Here is a 16378-nt window from a genome sequence, read left to right on the forward strand (position 1 = left end):
TGGCCTAACACATTGTCTATCCTGGAGATGTTCCATGCACACTTGAGAAAAATGTATATTTTATTGCTGGGTGGTGTTCTCTATATATGTATGTTCAATTGGTTTATAGTGCTGTTCAAGTCCTCTATTACTTTACTTTCTGTCTGGTTGTTCTAGCCATTATTGAAAGTGGTATGTTGAAGTCTCCAACTATTATTGTAGAATTATTTCTCCCTTCATTCCTGTAATTTTTTATTCTTATTTTGGAGCTCTGATGCTGATGCCTGCATGTTATAATTGTTATACTTTCATGGTAGATCGACCCTCTTTTCAACATATGATGTCTTTCTTTGTCTCCTGTAACAGTTTTGATTTCAGTCTATTTTGTCTGCTATTATTATAGCTACCCTCGCTCTCTTTTGGTTTGCACGAAATATCATTTTTCCCTCTTTTCGCTTTATGTCATTGGATCTAAAGTGAGTCTCAACAACATTCTTGACTACCATAATTTAAGTAGTATTTGTAAAACACTCTACTTAATAATTGAAGAATACACATTGTTTTCAAGTGCACTGGATAGACCAGATATTTGAAGTCATACGGTATAGAACATCAAAATGGAATTAAATTGTAGATTTAATAAATGTAATACATCTAGGAAAAAGCAAATATTTGGAAGAAGACCATATATTAAGTCATAAAATAAGTCTCGATAAACTTAAAAACATTGAAATAATACAAAGTGCATTTTTCTGATAAGAGTGGATAGAAAATTAAAACCCAGTAATAGTATGATATCTAGGAACACTCCAGTATTTTGGTAATTAAACAACAAACTTATAAATAAACAGTAGATCAAAGAATAAATAACAGAAGAATTAGAAAATATTTTAACCTGAATAACAGTGAAAATACGACTCCTCAAAATTGGTGATATACAGTTAAAACTGAGCTTTGAGGCGTATTTATAGTTTTCAATGACTCTTATTAAAAACGAGGACAAATAATCAGGTATCTCAGCATCTTGCTTAAGAAGCCATAAAAAGAGCAATTTAAAAGGGGTGGGGGAGGGAAGAAGAGAGGGAAAGAGAAAGAGAGAAAGAAAGAAAAAGTTTATTTTTCATTGAGGCATAATTGACATTTAACATTTTAATATTAGTTTAGGAGTAGAAAAATGATTCAGTAGTTGTATACATTATGAAATGATCATCACCATAAGTCCATCACCATATGTAGTTACAAAAAATTTTTTTTCCTTGTGATGAGGACTTTCAGGATCTTCCATTCAGCAACTTTCAGACACACAATACATTGCTGTTAACCGCAGTCGGCGAGCTGGGTGTCACGGCCCCAGGACTGACTTACAACTGGGAGTTGGTACCTTTGACCCCTTCTCCCGCCTCTGGCAACCACCAGTCTGCTCTCTTTCTCTATAAGCTTGTTTTTGTTGTTTGTCTCATTGTTTAGATTCCACATATAAGTGAGATTATATGGTATTTGTCTTTCTCTATCTGACTTCTTTCACTTAGCACAATGCCCTCCAGGTCCACCACAACTGAAATGGATTATGTAATATCATCGTGCCCAATTTATAGAGGAGGAAATCCAGGGTCAGATTGGACCATGGACTATGAATGATTTTGATGTGTAGGATTGTCAGTTGTAACACATACACCACCTTGGGGGTGGAGGATTGTTGATTAGAGGGGAGTCTACACATACGTGGGTGTAGTGGGGCTATGGGAGATCTCTGAAACTTCCCCTCAATCTGAAAATTAAATGAGATAACATTTGTGAATGCATTTTGTATAATTACGTAGATTTACACACTCGCTTTGTGTTAAACCTCCCACAGGAGTACCAGCTCATGATAGGACTCAGTAACTGGATGCTCTGGGCTGCCTACTTCTTCACATTCTTCACGCTGTATTTGATTATCATCTTTTTGATGTGCCTAATTTTCTTCATCAAGGCAAGTGTCCGTCTGACTGCAGCATGCTGCGGCTAAACTTTAAGCAGGATACAGACCTGGTGAAGGCCTCGGGGATTCAGATTGCCAGCGAGTGAACACATACGTGCCTGCCTAGTACCTCAGCAGTCTAGACTTTAAACCTAGATGTGTGGACCTTCTGCAGTTAGTGAATTATTTACTCTCCATCTCCCTGAGCGTCATCGTCCTGTTCACAGGACCAGTAAAATATTTCCAGACGTTTCATTTCTCCTCTTTTGTTTTGCTCTGACACCACTTTGAGTGTGACTAAACTGGCTTCCTGATTGTTTCGCTAGATGAAACCTTTGCCGATCATCCAACACAGCGACCCATCTGTTGTCTTTGTCTTTTTGGTGTGTTTTGCCATCGCCACAATATTCTTCAGCTTTATGGTCAGCACCTTCTTCAATAAAGGTGAGTCTAAAACTCCTGGGAAACATTCCCAGTGCCTAGATGAGGAATATATTTGGAGGCTCCTTCTGAACTTCTAGTTGCCACCTCATCTCTAGCCTCTGTCTACCGGAAAGACAAATATCAGACACACATGAAATTATTTGAAAGGGAAGGAAGAGAGCATTAAAAATTAATACAGCATAGTAAACATGTGAATAAAGGATAAAAACCAAAGTAAGATCATATTTACATGTTCTTTCTAACCTTTAGCTGCTAACTAATGTATGGTACCTGTTGAATCATCTATCAGGAAGGGTTGAGATCGAGACGACCTCTCTATATTCTGTTGGAGGGACTGAAGTCTGCCAGAATCTGATGATGATACTGTAATATGCGAACAGGAAGAAAACAACAAATTACTTTACTGAAAGAAAGGGTCCTTGCACTCAATAGATACTTATTGTGTGATCCCCGTGTATTTGAAATATAGTGCTTGCCCCTGTAGATCTGACATTGATCTTGGGGACGTGAATCTCATATGCACAAAAAATGATTTGACAGGACATGCAGAAAGCAATGAAAATTAATGGAGCATAGTATACGCGTGAAAGAAAGATTAACATACTCCACCTTAAGACTGAAGTTGAGATAAACCTGAGAATGCTTGCTGTAGAGGTTAGTTTTTAAACATTATTGAAAGATCGGAAGACTGGACTAGGAAGTCAAGTGACATGAAAGCATTCATTCATTCATTCATTCATTCATATCTTTGTGCTGACACAGTCTCTAATATACAAAGCAAATAAATATCATTTCCTTGTCATTTGAGGGCTAGGATGCCAAATAGCAGGCATGACCACATAGGTCTATTTCCTTTTTACTTTTCTCCGTACATTTTCATGGGTATTATTAGTTGATCGGTCCTCACAAGGCACAGGATCATGCATACAACCTACAAACGGCCAAAATAAAATAAAATAAAAAGGTGCTAAAGGTAAGTAGAATGTGATATGCCAAAGAGAAAAATAAGTAGAAAACAAATACCGGTGTTTCATATTTTTGGCATTATGGCAGAGTAGATAGATATTCTGAACATTTTCTACGTGTCTGCTGGTACATAAGTGCAAGACTTTCACACTGATGTGTACTTAAAATGGAACTGCCAGGCCATGGGGTTTGTGAGTGTCCAACCTGACAACGTCCAATGCACGTGCTGTCCCACTGGAAGAAGCGCACACTCCTATCGATCTATATCTTTACCAACATTTAGTATTGTCAAACTTTCATTTGTGCCTCGTTAGAGATATGGAATGTTATCTTATGGCAATTCAAATATGCATTTACCCAATTACTAACGAAGCTGAGTATGTATTATTAATATGAGTCACACATGTGACTCATATTAATAATACATACTCAGCTTCGTTAGTAATTTTTATAAAATCGTTAGTTTTTATAAAATCCGTTAATGCATTCTTTAATAATTCTCGATTAACAGGAGTTCTTTATATACCCCTGCAACCTAACTTTCATTAGTCGTACATGTGTTGCAAAGCTACTCCCAATTGGGAGCCATTAGTGCTTTTTATGGTATCTTTTAATAGCTACTAATTTTAATGTTATAAAATTTGCCTTCATAGCTTGTGACATTAAATATTTCAATAAAAAGTCATTTTCTAGTCCGAGGTCATAGGTTGTATTCTTATGTTCTATATGGGGATTGATTTTTCCCTTGTCTGGTATAATATAGCAACTTTATTTTCTTCCTAAGTGCATAGGCAACATTGCCCATGTCCCAGCAACATTTCACGGACAGATCACTTTTCTCTTACTACTCGTCAGTACCTGCTCTGTCATAAGTCAAGTTCCCATTCGTGTGTGTATTTCTTTGGGGGCTATCCTTTCACTGATCTATTTCTTTATGTTAGAAGCATACTCATAGCATTTTAGTTATTACAGCTTCATAATAAATCTCACCTCGTAGGGTAAGACCTAATTTGTTCTTTTTTCTTGAAGTATGTCTTTGACCATTACTGTCCCTTTGCATCTCGGATGCGTTTTACTTATTTATTTAATAATTTTTAATTTTTTCAATTACAGTCAACATACAACATTGCATGAGTTTTGGGTGCTTATACATTTACATAACTGTGATTATACATTTACATAACTCACCAAGTGATCACCCAGATAAATCTAGTCCCCATCTGACACCACACACAGTTATCACACTACTGTCAACAATACTGTCTGTGCTCTACTTGACATCCCGATGACTGTTTTGTAACCACCAGCTCATACTTTTTGATCCCTTCCCCAATCCACCCTACCTCCAACTCCCTCCCATATGACAACTATTTTCAGTACCCACTGTCCCCTTAGCTCCCGGCAATCCCTAATCTGCTTTTGTTTTTACGAGTTTGCCTATCTGGATAGTTCATATAAATGGAATCAATAGATGGCCTTCTGTGTCTGTCTTCTTTGACTTAGCGAAATATTTTCAAGATTTATCCATGTGGTGGCCTGTGCCAGTACGTAACTTCTTGTTATAAAGAGTAACATATCACTGAATGAGCGTGCCACACTTTGCTCATCTGGTCATCCCCTGATGGACATGTAGACTGTGCCCCCCTTTGGCTATTATAGTGCTCCTCTAAACATTTGTGTACAGATTTTTGTTTGTGCCTATGCTTATAATGATTTCGAGCGTAAACCTGGAGTGGAATGGTTTGGTCATATGGTAATGTGTGCTTAACTTTTTTGAGGAACCACTAAACCGGTTTTCACAGCTGCCACATTTTACATTCCCACCAGCAATGAGTAGGCTAACGATCTCTCCTCACCCTTGCCACCCCTGTACATTTTATTTTTCATTATAACCATCCAAACGGGTGTATAGTGATATCTCAATTGTGATTTTCATTTGCTTTTCTCTAATGACCAATGATGTTGAGCATCTTTTCATGTGCTTGTTAGTAATTTGTGTATCTTCTCTAGAGGACTGTCTATTCAAGTCTTCGACCATTTTTTAATTGAATTTTTTGTGTTTTTGTACGGTAACAAGAGTTATTTATATATTCTGGGTACTAAACCTTTACCAAATATGTAATTTCCAAATGCCTTTTTAGTCTCTTAAATGTCCTTAACAGAAGTTCTTAATTTTGATGAACTCCAATTTATCTGGTTTTTTTTTCTTGTGTCGTGTGTACTTTTGGTGTCATAGTTAAGAAACAATTTGCTGACTCTAGGGTCATGAAGATTTACGCATACGTTTTCTTCTAAGAGTTTCACGGTTTTAGCTGTTAGATTTATGACTTTGATTCGCTTTTTAGTGTTTATATGTGGTGTGAAATAAGGGTTACAATTCATACTTTTCATTTCAACACCAAGTTGTCTCAGCACCATTTGTTGAAGAGATTGTTCTTTCCTGTATTGAGTGGTCTTGACACCAATGTCAGGAATCACTTTAAAGCATATATGTCTGACGCAAGCATATAAGCATATATGCATATGCTTATATGCATATATGCTTTAAATTATATTTAAAGCATATATGTCTGACACAGTCTGACGCAAGTCTTTTATTTCCAGAGTCTCAAATCTATTTCATTGGCTTATATGTCTATCTTTATGTTAGAAACACACTCTTAATTACCACAGCTTTGTAGTAGGTTTTGAAAGTGGGAAGTGTGAGCCTTCCAATTTTGTTCTTTGTTTTGGCTGTATAGGTTCCTATTGAGTTTTAGGATTGACTCTTCTATTTCTGAAAAAAAGGCCATTGAGATTTTGATAAGAGATGGCAGTAAATCTGTATGTCACTACGGGGAGCATTGCCATCTTAATGTTAAGTCTTCTAATTCTTCGAAGAATTTTTGTGGTTTTTAGTGTATACTACTTGCACTTCCTTGGTTTAATAATATTCATATTTCTCTTTGTGCTCTTATAAATGGAATTCCTTTTTAATTTTATTTTTAGATTGTTTATTGCTAGTGTATAAATATTCAGTTGATTTTTGTGTATTGATCTTGTACTCTCAACAATGCTGAATTTATTTATTAGTTATAGTAGATTTTTTGTAGGTTCTTTAGGGACTTTCTACATATAAGATTGTGTCATCTGAGAATAGAAAAATAGAAGTAAGTTTACTTTTTCCTCTCCAATTTGGATGCCTTTTATTTCTTTTTCTTGCCTAGTCACTCTGGCTAGAACTTTCAGTGCAGAGTTAAATAGAAATGGTGAGAACAGGTACCGTTATCTTGTTTCTGGTCTTAGGGGGGAAAGTTTCAGTCTTCAGCCATTAAGTATGATATTAGCTGTGAATTTTTCATAATGCCCTTTATCATGTCGAAGGAGTTTGTTAATTTCGTTGATTTTTTTCAAAGAACAAACTTTTGTTTTTCTTGATTCTCTCATTGTTTTCCTTTCTCTCTATATATATTTTTATATCTAATCATTACTATTTCCTTCTTTCTGCAAGCTTTAGGCTTAGCTTACTCCTCTTTTTCCTGTTCTTATGGTGCAATGTTAGGTTATGATTTGAGATTTTTCTTCATTTTTAATGTAGGTCTTTACAGCTGTAAGTTTCACGCAGCACTGCCTTCACTGTATCCCATAAGTTTTGGTACATTGTTTTGGTATATTTGTTTCATTAATCTTTAAGTGCTTTCTAATTTTCTTTGTAATTTTTTCTTTGATCCATTGGTTGTTTAAGAGCGTTTGTGGTTAATTTATATACAATTGTGATTTTTTTTTTAGCTGATTTCTTGCTTCATTTCATTGTGGTCAGAAAATACACTTTGTAAGACTGAAATCTTTTTAAATTTATTGAAACTCGTTTTGTGGCCTAACTTATAGTCTCTTCGAGACTGTTCTATGTACACCGAAGAAGAACGTATGTTATGCTCTTTTTGGATAGAGTGTTTTGTATATATCCGTTAGGTAAAGTTAGCTTGCAATCCTCTATTCCAGTCCTTTCTGTTCGTCCTCTATTTACTTACTGATCTTCTATCCAGTTGTTCTATCCATTACCGATGGGTATTGACATCTTCAACTGTTATTGTAGAGCTTTCTATTTCTCTCTTCAATCTATCAGTTTTCATTCTCCATATTTTGGGGCTCTGTTGTTAAATGAATCTATGTGTCTAATTGTTATATATTTTTGATGGATTCACACTTTTATCTATATTGCCTTTGTTGTCTCCAGTTCGTCTCTTCTCATTCTCTTTAGAAATAGCACACACCTATCAGCGAATAAAATCTAAATGTTGTAGTTGGTGAATGAGCTATGTGGAGCGAGGCGCGAGGCAAAGAGAGGAAGCAAGAATCACTCCTAACGCTGGGATGATATGTTTTATTTCATAATATCCAGTTTTTATTTGGAAGCTGCTTTTTAGCTCTAGATGAAGTTAATTGGTCTCTTAACAAGAATGTTTTCAAATGTTTTATCAGAGTTATATTTTTGGTACCACTTCATATTCTAAACCATATCTGGCTCTTTGACACCAACTTTGTGCCTCCTTATTTACATAGGTACCCTTCTTTTCCCCCAGCATCATGACGTAGACTGAATACCAGTGTCTGGAAACACAGTCTGGATATTTTCTGATTATGCCAATAGTAGTATTTATAATATTTTATGTCAAGTGATAATAAATACGTAAATTTCCATTAAAATCTGTACTAGTCATAGTTACTACATGTAAAATGATAAATTCACGAAAAAAATGATTTCTTAAATATTTCATTGTCACCTTTTATTCATTCAAAAATACTTTTCCCTGCTCAGTCAATGCCAGGCATTTTACAACGTTCTGAGGATGCAACGCTGAACAAAACTGCCAAATGTTTTCTCAACGTGCTTATTTTAGTACACTCTTCTACTAGAAGACATGTATTTGTATTTCAGGTTTTTGCAGATTGCTTAAGCTGACCTTATATTTTCCTTCTTATTTGCAGCAAGTTTTGCTGTATCTATTGGAGGCTTCATTTATTTTGCCACCTACTTTCCAGCTGCTAGTATCTCTTCAAATTTCGCAGAGATGCCACTCATCCAGAAGCTGGCTTCCTGTCTCAGCTCGAATATTGTAATGGCACTGGGAACTAAATTCTTAGTCAGGGCAGAAATAGACAGTGAGTATTTAACTTGTAAATTTTGCCCTGTTCTCATAGGACATTTGCAGTTTTAATATTACTGATGTTGCTAAACTGTCCTTCCAAAGAATCACGCTGTTTTCTACCAGTACCGAAGGTCCACGAGGGCTTCTTTCATCCATTTTCCATCAGCATAGTATCTATGCAGAAATCCCTCTAGTCTTCTGTGGTTAACATCCATTTCGACTTCTCAATGATTACTTTTTTCTATAATTATATTTAGCATGAGATGGAGAGTGAGGAGGAGCCACTGTCCAAACCCATAGGTCTGCTTATGTTTCTTAAAGCCTATTTTCCTGGCTTTTTAGTATATATATATATAAAATACATAAAATATATATATATATTATATATTTTTTTTTTATTTCACTCATTCCCGATTATTCATCCATGGCATAGTGGGAGACATATTACATGATTACTCGCTCAGACGTCCTAAATTCTACCAGTATAAGAAAGTAGCTGAATATGAGAGGAATCTCAAAAGAAAATATTAACATATTTTTCTTCACTCTTTAATTATGATGCTGATGAATAGCTGTTTCATTTGGCACCTAAATTAAGTATCTGTTGTTCTGTCTTAGAAATTGGAATTAAATGGAGTAATATCTTCTCACCAAGCACAATGGAGAACTTTGTCTTCGCCTATACCCTGGGAACATTTCTGTTGGATGCTGTCTTGTATGGTCTGGTGGCCTGGTATATAGAAGCGGTCTTTCCGGGAGAATACGGTGTGGCCAAGCCATGGAACTTCTTTTTGCTGGTGAGTTGTGATGCTTCAGTTGTTGAGCGAGGCCACAGTCCTTATGGACCTGTTTTGTAATTTATATAAAAGCCATCGTTAGTTAATTTTACACTATCTGTAATTGAATCAATAAGTCAGGTGAAGGAATCATTCTAATTGCTCTAGTCATATGAATTCACTAGCCCTTTCCTAATACACTATAAAGCCTCCACTATAAACAAATATAAATAATCTGTAGATAATGGCCTGCAACCCCAAACTTTACGAATTCTAAGTAATCCATCACTTTTGCAGGCGAATGTTTCATAAGGGATTGAACTCCGGCATAAAGAAATTAATACAGGATGGGTCTTTGGATGCTAACGAGAAGAGGTTTTGTTATGTTTCATATCTGTGTACTCACCACCTGATTTCTTCCTTTGGTTAGCCCAGATTTCTTAGCAAAACGGGCAGCATGTACACCTTGCCCTACCTTCTCAGTCTTTCCCCTTATTTTTGTTGGCTTATGTGTTGCTAAGAGAGGAAGAGAGATAACAGAGAGCGATATAATACATTCTGCTATGACCTCATTTGGGAGTGGTTTACTCTTGGACAGTTACGATTTCAATAGACTAGCCTGCTTTCATGCCTTGGGGATTTCAATTATAGCCAATTAGCTCTAAAATTTCATCCCAAGAAATTTTCTGCTCATCTCCATACAAAGGGTAACAGGCTAAAGTATTTTCGAATGCTTTGTTTTTCAGTGCTTTTTGTAGTGATTACATTTTTATTCCCCTCTTAGCGCTCATTCTGGTTTGGGGAAAAACCTAAAAAGAAAAGTGAAACAAGGCAATTCTATGAGACGACTGAAAGCAAGTATTTTGAAACTGAACCTACTCACTTGGTGGCTGGTATCCAGCTCCAACATCTGAGCAAGGTATTGTTTTATGGGTCTCTCTCTTGATGGGACCGATACTTAGTTTACAGTTCATCGTAAATGTTTGCTTCTGGGGATACCAAGAAAGAGGTCACATGCTAATAACAGGTTCTGGCCATCCTGTTTACTTCCTGCGAGAAAGACATAAATGAAATTTACACAGTATATAGAAACCTTTCTCTTTTCTCTAGAATAAAGTCAGTTTTTCTATAAACCGCAATGGCGGTCTTCTACGAATATTTTCATTTAGAAAGGTAGAGTCTCGTGGAGCTTGAATATTTTGAGTATGTGAACATTAATTTCTGTTCACAAATGTCTTGCATTTGTTTGCAATCTCTTCTGTCAAGGTGTTCATCAGGAGAGGACTCGGAGCTCTCTGCTCGTCTGGACCAATTGCAAGCATGTAGCATGCAGGTGTCCCGTATATTTACTGGCACCCCATTGCCTGTCAGAGGTCTACCTAACCTTGATTTGAGCTCCTAATCCCACAGCTTCTAGAATCCCAGATCCCTCCACGCCAATTCAGCTGATTCTGAAGGTGTTTGTTTAGACACCTGCGGCCGTCTCTGCCTCTGGTGTAGGTAACACTTGCTATCTCTATTTCGGTTCTATCGACCGAAAATGCAAACTCAGCCTTTCACCTGGGGTCCTCAGGAAATCCATTCGCATAAAACTTTTTCGGTGAATATTAGGAAACTAAAATATAGGTTAGGGCTGGGTAGGGTTGGCTCAAGGAGCATGTGGGCTAGGACCCTCAGCTCTGTTTCCCCGTTTCTCTCTCTCTGCCTCTCCCACCAGATTGCCCCTCAGAGCCGCTCTGATGTGCATTCTTCCTGTACTCTCCTCAGACTTTCATATCCAGGCCCACGAGACTGCTCGGAAGAACCAGGGACCTCCTTGTACCATTCATTCATTCATTCATTCATTCATTCTTGGATGTACCAATGAGAAAGCCATATAAGACCCACGCTTTCAAGGAGCTGACATTCTAGCTATGAAACAAGTGAACAGTCAAGAACAGTCAAGACAATTTCAGTGCACAGAAAATGCCGTTAGGATAGTAGATAGGGTGATGACCTAGTCGTGAAGAGGTAGGATGGGGAGCAGGAACCATTCTGGAGGTCATTCATTAAAGCCTCTCTGAAAACATGGCCATCGCGGAACGCAGGCCACCCTCCCTAGCAGTCGCCTTGGCTGAACAGGGTCCCCTCACACACAGCCAGGCCCGTTGCATCCCCGGGGCTGACTTTGCTGGTACTGCGCCGCACAACTGCCCCTTCCCACCCCCACACAGGTGCTGACCTCGAGAGCGCCCCTGTGGGCTCATTTCCTCTTCTGTAGCTTTCTAGCTGCCAACCCCTGTCTTGGAGGGCACGCCCCAGGACCCCTGATTAGTGATCGTCCATCCCCAAATGACTGGAGAGAGACTCACAGGGAGTGAGCCGAGTCCTTCCTCCAGCAACCAGTATCAACTTACCAGTCACGTGACTGAGCAGCTTTGAAAGTGGATCCTCTCATCTCCATTGAGTTTTCAGATGACTGTAGTAGCCCTTGCCAACATTTTGAATGAAAAATCGTGACAGACCCTGAGACAAAGCTGCCCACCTGAGCACTTCTGAGGCCAGAAACTATGAGAAAAAAAAAATGTTTATTGTTGTTTTAGGCCAATTAGTTTTGGGTCATTTACTCCTCAGCAATAGGCAACTTAAATAGATTTGGTACCTGGAAGAGGTACCAAATTCCAGTTTTCAGAGCTGACGCCCATTGACTGACAAAGGGGCTGGATTGCTAGGTGGACTCTGCAACAGCATAGCAAATGCACATGACAATGATTACACGTATTCTGCAAAGGGACTTTTAGCCATTTACTTGGGTAACCATACTCAGAGATCCAAAGTGTCGGCATGGTCCCCTTGTTGGAATAGGGTTATATCCAGGCTAGGTAATCAGTGGAATCCTGGCCCTCGTCTGGTTTACAGTGGTCAAACTGGGACTGTGGATACACTCAGTGGGCATTTCCACAGCTGCCAAATGTGTGATTGGAAATGACATACTTGCTAGTTCTATCAACCCCTGCATTGACCCCTCGGCCTCTGGGGAAGAGGCGTCATACTGGGGAAAGCCAAGTGGAATCCTTTGAAAATCAAAAGCAATATCCCATTCTGTGGGGAGTGGCAGAGTTTGGAGAGGTACGAGCAGCAGCCCCCCCCACATCCAGATCCTCCCTTAATTCACCATTCTGGTCCTCCCAAAAATCCATCCAGATGGATCCTGGGGGATGATAGTGGCTCTACCGTAACTCGCGCAAACAGCTCGCCCAGTCACAGCTGCCATAGTTCCTCTCACCTGTGGTAGGAGATGAACACAGCCTAAGAACGTGATGTTGGGCCATTGATTCGGCAAGTCCTTTTCTCCATCGCCATCAGAAATGAGGATCAGAGATTTTTGTGTTCGTTTGAAATGGACAACAGCAGTATATATGTCTTTGTCCAGGGCTGTACACTCCTTGGCTCTCTCTTCTCGTAGAATCCGAACAGACCCGGACTAGCCATACACCCTACAGAGCATCCCTCTGGCCCACTGTATGATGATTGGACCAAATAAGCAAGAAGTGGCAAGTATGTTAGAGGCCTTGGTAAGATGTGCATGTTCCAAGGAGGGGACAGATGAAGCTTATAAAGATTCAGGGACTCGCTACGTCACTAAAATTTTTAGGAGTTTAGTTTTCTGGAACCTGCTAGTGATCCTTCCCAAAGTAAAGGCTGAATTAGTGTAGCTTATACCTGCCATTATGAGAGAGGAAATATAATGCCTGGTAGGCCACTTAGATTTTGCAGGCAGCATATTCTGCACATGCGGATACTGCTTTTATCCTCTACCGAACGACGTGAAAAGCTGCAGCTGATCCAGGCCACTGTAGGAGCAGTCCTGCTGCTTGGGCATCACAACCCAGCAGACTCCGAGATACTAGAGGCATCGTGCTGGGAAAGTGTGTGGATTTTATGGTAAGCCTCAGTGGGTGACTAACAATGCAGACCCGTAGGGTTCTGGGTCAAGGCCATGCCTTCTGCAATCGAAGCGGAGAATTATACCTTTCAAAAACAGTTCCTGGCCTGCCATTGGGTTTTGGTAGAGATGAAGCCATCGATCGTGGAACACCAAATAACTGTTCAGAACTGGCCATCCTGAACCGGATCCCATTAGACCCACCAAATCAGTAAGGACAGGCAAGACCGGCATCTATCCATCACAGGATGGACGTGGTACCCGAGAGTGAACGTGAGCAGAGTCAGCAGAGGCTGCATGAGCAGGGAGTCTCTATCCTCATGTCTTCCTCCTCTGCTGCTTCAGTTCTTCTCAGCTCACGCCCCTAAACACACTGGGGTTTGATATATGCCGACTTGCAGAGGAGGAAAAAGCTTGGGTTTCGTTCACAGGCAACTTAACTTGGTCCCTGGGTGAATGCCAGGAATGATCAGCAGCTTCTCTAAAGCCCCAGATAGGAATAACTTTGAAAGGCAAAGGGAGAGGAAATCCACAGGACAGAGCTTCATGAAAGCCATTTGCCTCGTCATCCACTTTGTGTAGTAGAAGTGGCCCAAGACTACTGAACTCATGGTAGTGGTGAATGCTCTGGCAAATTAGTCAGGGGCCTAGAAGGACAAAGCCTGGAAAGTCAGGGACAAGGAACTCTAGCATAGAGGTATGTGGATAGAACTATAGGAACGAGAGAACAAAACGTGAAGATCTTTGTAATGCATGCTAACATGCACCAGAGACCATATACCACAGAAGAGTTACTGAATAACCAGCTAGACAGAGCAGCTCAGCCACTTGACACCTGCCAGCTTCTGCCATCAGTGATCATAGTGGTGGGCCAGATATCGCCATCAATACCAGCAGGGTTGCAGGAAACACGGGCTCTCACTCGCCATGACAAATCTTGCTTCTCCTGTTGCGAGATGTCTAGCATGTCGGCAACAAAGCCCACTTCCGAGCACCGCTCCTCAAGGAGGTCAGCCAGCTTTGTGGGGACCGGACGGGCACACTGGGCCTCTTGCACACTCATCCTGATGGATTCCTGCCTCTCCTACCTGTGGAGTCTCAGCCAACACCACGTCCCAGAGTTTATTGAGTGTTTGGCCTGCCAGGATAGGACCCCACATAGTGTCATATCAGGCAAGGAGACACACTTCCCAGCAAAGGAAGCACAGCAGTGAGCTCACGACTCTGGAATGCACTGGTCTGTCACATGTATCCTGCCAACCCAAGGGAAAGATGAAATGGCCTGCTGCAGGTGTATTTGAGGCAACCACTTAGAGATGGTGGCCTGAGAGAATGAGTCGCTGTTCTTCAGGATGCAGTGTAGACACTAAAGCAGAGGCCATTATCTTACCCAACAGATAAGATACATGGTAACAAACCAAGGAAGATAAGCAGGAGCGATCCTAGTTACTAGTACTCCCAGTTACCCACTTGGGGATTCTGTGCTTCCTGTCATCCCAACCACGGGCTCTAAGGGGTCATGATCCCCAAGGGGGGTACAGCAGGAGTTCCTTTGAACTATAAGCTGGTTGCTGCCAAGGGACTCTGGACATTTCATGCCAGCAGACCAGCAGAGAAAGAGAGGAATCACCATTTTGGCAACGGGGCAGGTGACACTGATCACCAGGAAACAGGTAGGACAGCTGTTATGTAGTGAGAACAGGGAGGGCTACATTTGGTGCCCACGTGGTCTATTTGGGTGTCTTGGTACTCTCCTAGCCAGTTTGATAGTAAATGAACAAATGCAGCAGTTCTGGCCTGAGGAGTGCCCAGTAACTTCGGGATGAAGGTCTAGCTCACCTCTACCCCCAAAACGCCCCCTAGATCAGCAGAGATGCTAGCCTAAGATGACAGTGATCTAGAATGAGTAGTAAAGGATGGAGATAATATCAGTTGCAGTGTCAAGACCAGCAGCAGGGATCTGTAATTCACCCTACTTATACTGCCATGTAAGTTTCCCCCCAGGACAAGAGACCCTGGAGGGCCTGCAGCCAAAACACAAAGGAAGAGCATTCAAGCAATGCAGGGCATGGACCGAATATAATACTTCCCTTCCCAGATGCCGCCCTCTGGACCGAAATACTTTCTCATCAGCTAGCTATATAGAAGGGTGCACGTCACTGATAGCTTTAGCTGAGAGCCCTCAATGTCGCCTTTGGAATGTGTTTGGCTGAAGAAAGCCTCACTCAAGTTCATGCTCCCGCCTTGTACTATGAGGAGTACAAATAGAGGAAAGAACACAAATTAGAGACTTTTATAGTAGCGTAGGTAAGATATGGCAGCAGCAGAGATTAGGCTTGTGGCGTTGGAGAGTGAAGTACAGAGATTCGGAATATGTTTAGGAGTTAGAACGGAAAAAAACCATTGCTCATAGCTTGGATGAGTGATTGAGGAGGAAGGAGGAAACCGAGGTGGCTGTTAGTTTTGTGGCTTGAACAAGTGAGTGATTAGTGGAGCGATGTATGGATATTGGAGACACTGGGGGAAAGTTTGATGTTTATTTGGTTAGTTTGTTAAGCGAAAGTTGGGGGAAGTAAGAGCTCCATTTTGGACATAGGCACTTTAGACAGCCATCAAGTAGAGATTTCAAAGAAGCAGTTACATGAGCCTGGCTCTCAGATCTAGGAAGGGGATAGGATGAGAGCACCTAGGGAGAAAATACTCACTGTCAGTTGGAGGAAAAAGAAATAGTATATATTTTTTTGTTACACAAGGTGTTTTGCCTCAGTTCACCATCAGTGGGTATATTGGAAGGAATACATACTTTAAGCCTAAATGAAATGCGCTTGAATACCAACTCTCCCACTTAAATATTGTGTTTCTCAAGCTGTTTTCATTTCATTTTCATTAACAAGTTAACCGAAATTTTCTCACTAGTTTATATAGCGCCTATGTCTGCCCCAGGTAAGCAAATATTTATATACCATGTGTTCTTGAAGGCATCTTATCTTTCTGCAACTTTAAACTTGTTAGTTGCCTTGAAAACTCACCTCTCTGATGGGTTCGAGAAAAGTTACGATTTCATAGATTATTTAGGTACTTGTTTGCTAGAGTAGGAGTGATGCTCTTTCAAGATTTTTGCATCTTAAGCAGAAGCAGTGGTAGTCTACACACAAGAAACTTGAGATGCCTATAGAACATCTATGTCTTAGATGTTCTA

General features: G+C 40.2%; 1 protein-coding gene across 1 annotated transcript in view; it reads left to right on the plus strand.

Moving 5' to 3' along the window:
- Positions 1–16378, plus strand: part of LOC105306060 (ATP-binding cassette sub-family A member 3-like) — a 104046-nt gene that overhangs the window by 28478 nt on the left and 59190 nt on the right. The window contains 5 exon segments of the mRNA XM_011380959.2: positions 1835–1951; positions 2266–2383; positions 8318–8491; positions 9097–9275; positions 10039–10173. Of these exon segments, the coding sequence (XP_011379261.2) occupies positions 1835–1951; positions 2266–2383; positions 8318–8491; positions 9097–9275; positions 10039–10173 (723 nt within the window).

This window comes from Pteropus vampyrus, unplaced genomic scaffold (assembly GCF_000151845.1).
Source record: "Pteropus vampyrus isolate Shadow unplaced genomic scaffold, Pvam_2.0 Scaffold417, whole genome shotgun sequence".
Taxonomy (NCBI): Eukaryota; Metazoa; Chordata; class Mammalia; order Chiroptera; family Pteropodidae; genus Pteropus; species Pteropus vampyrus.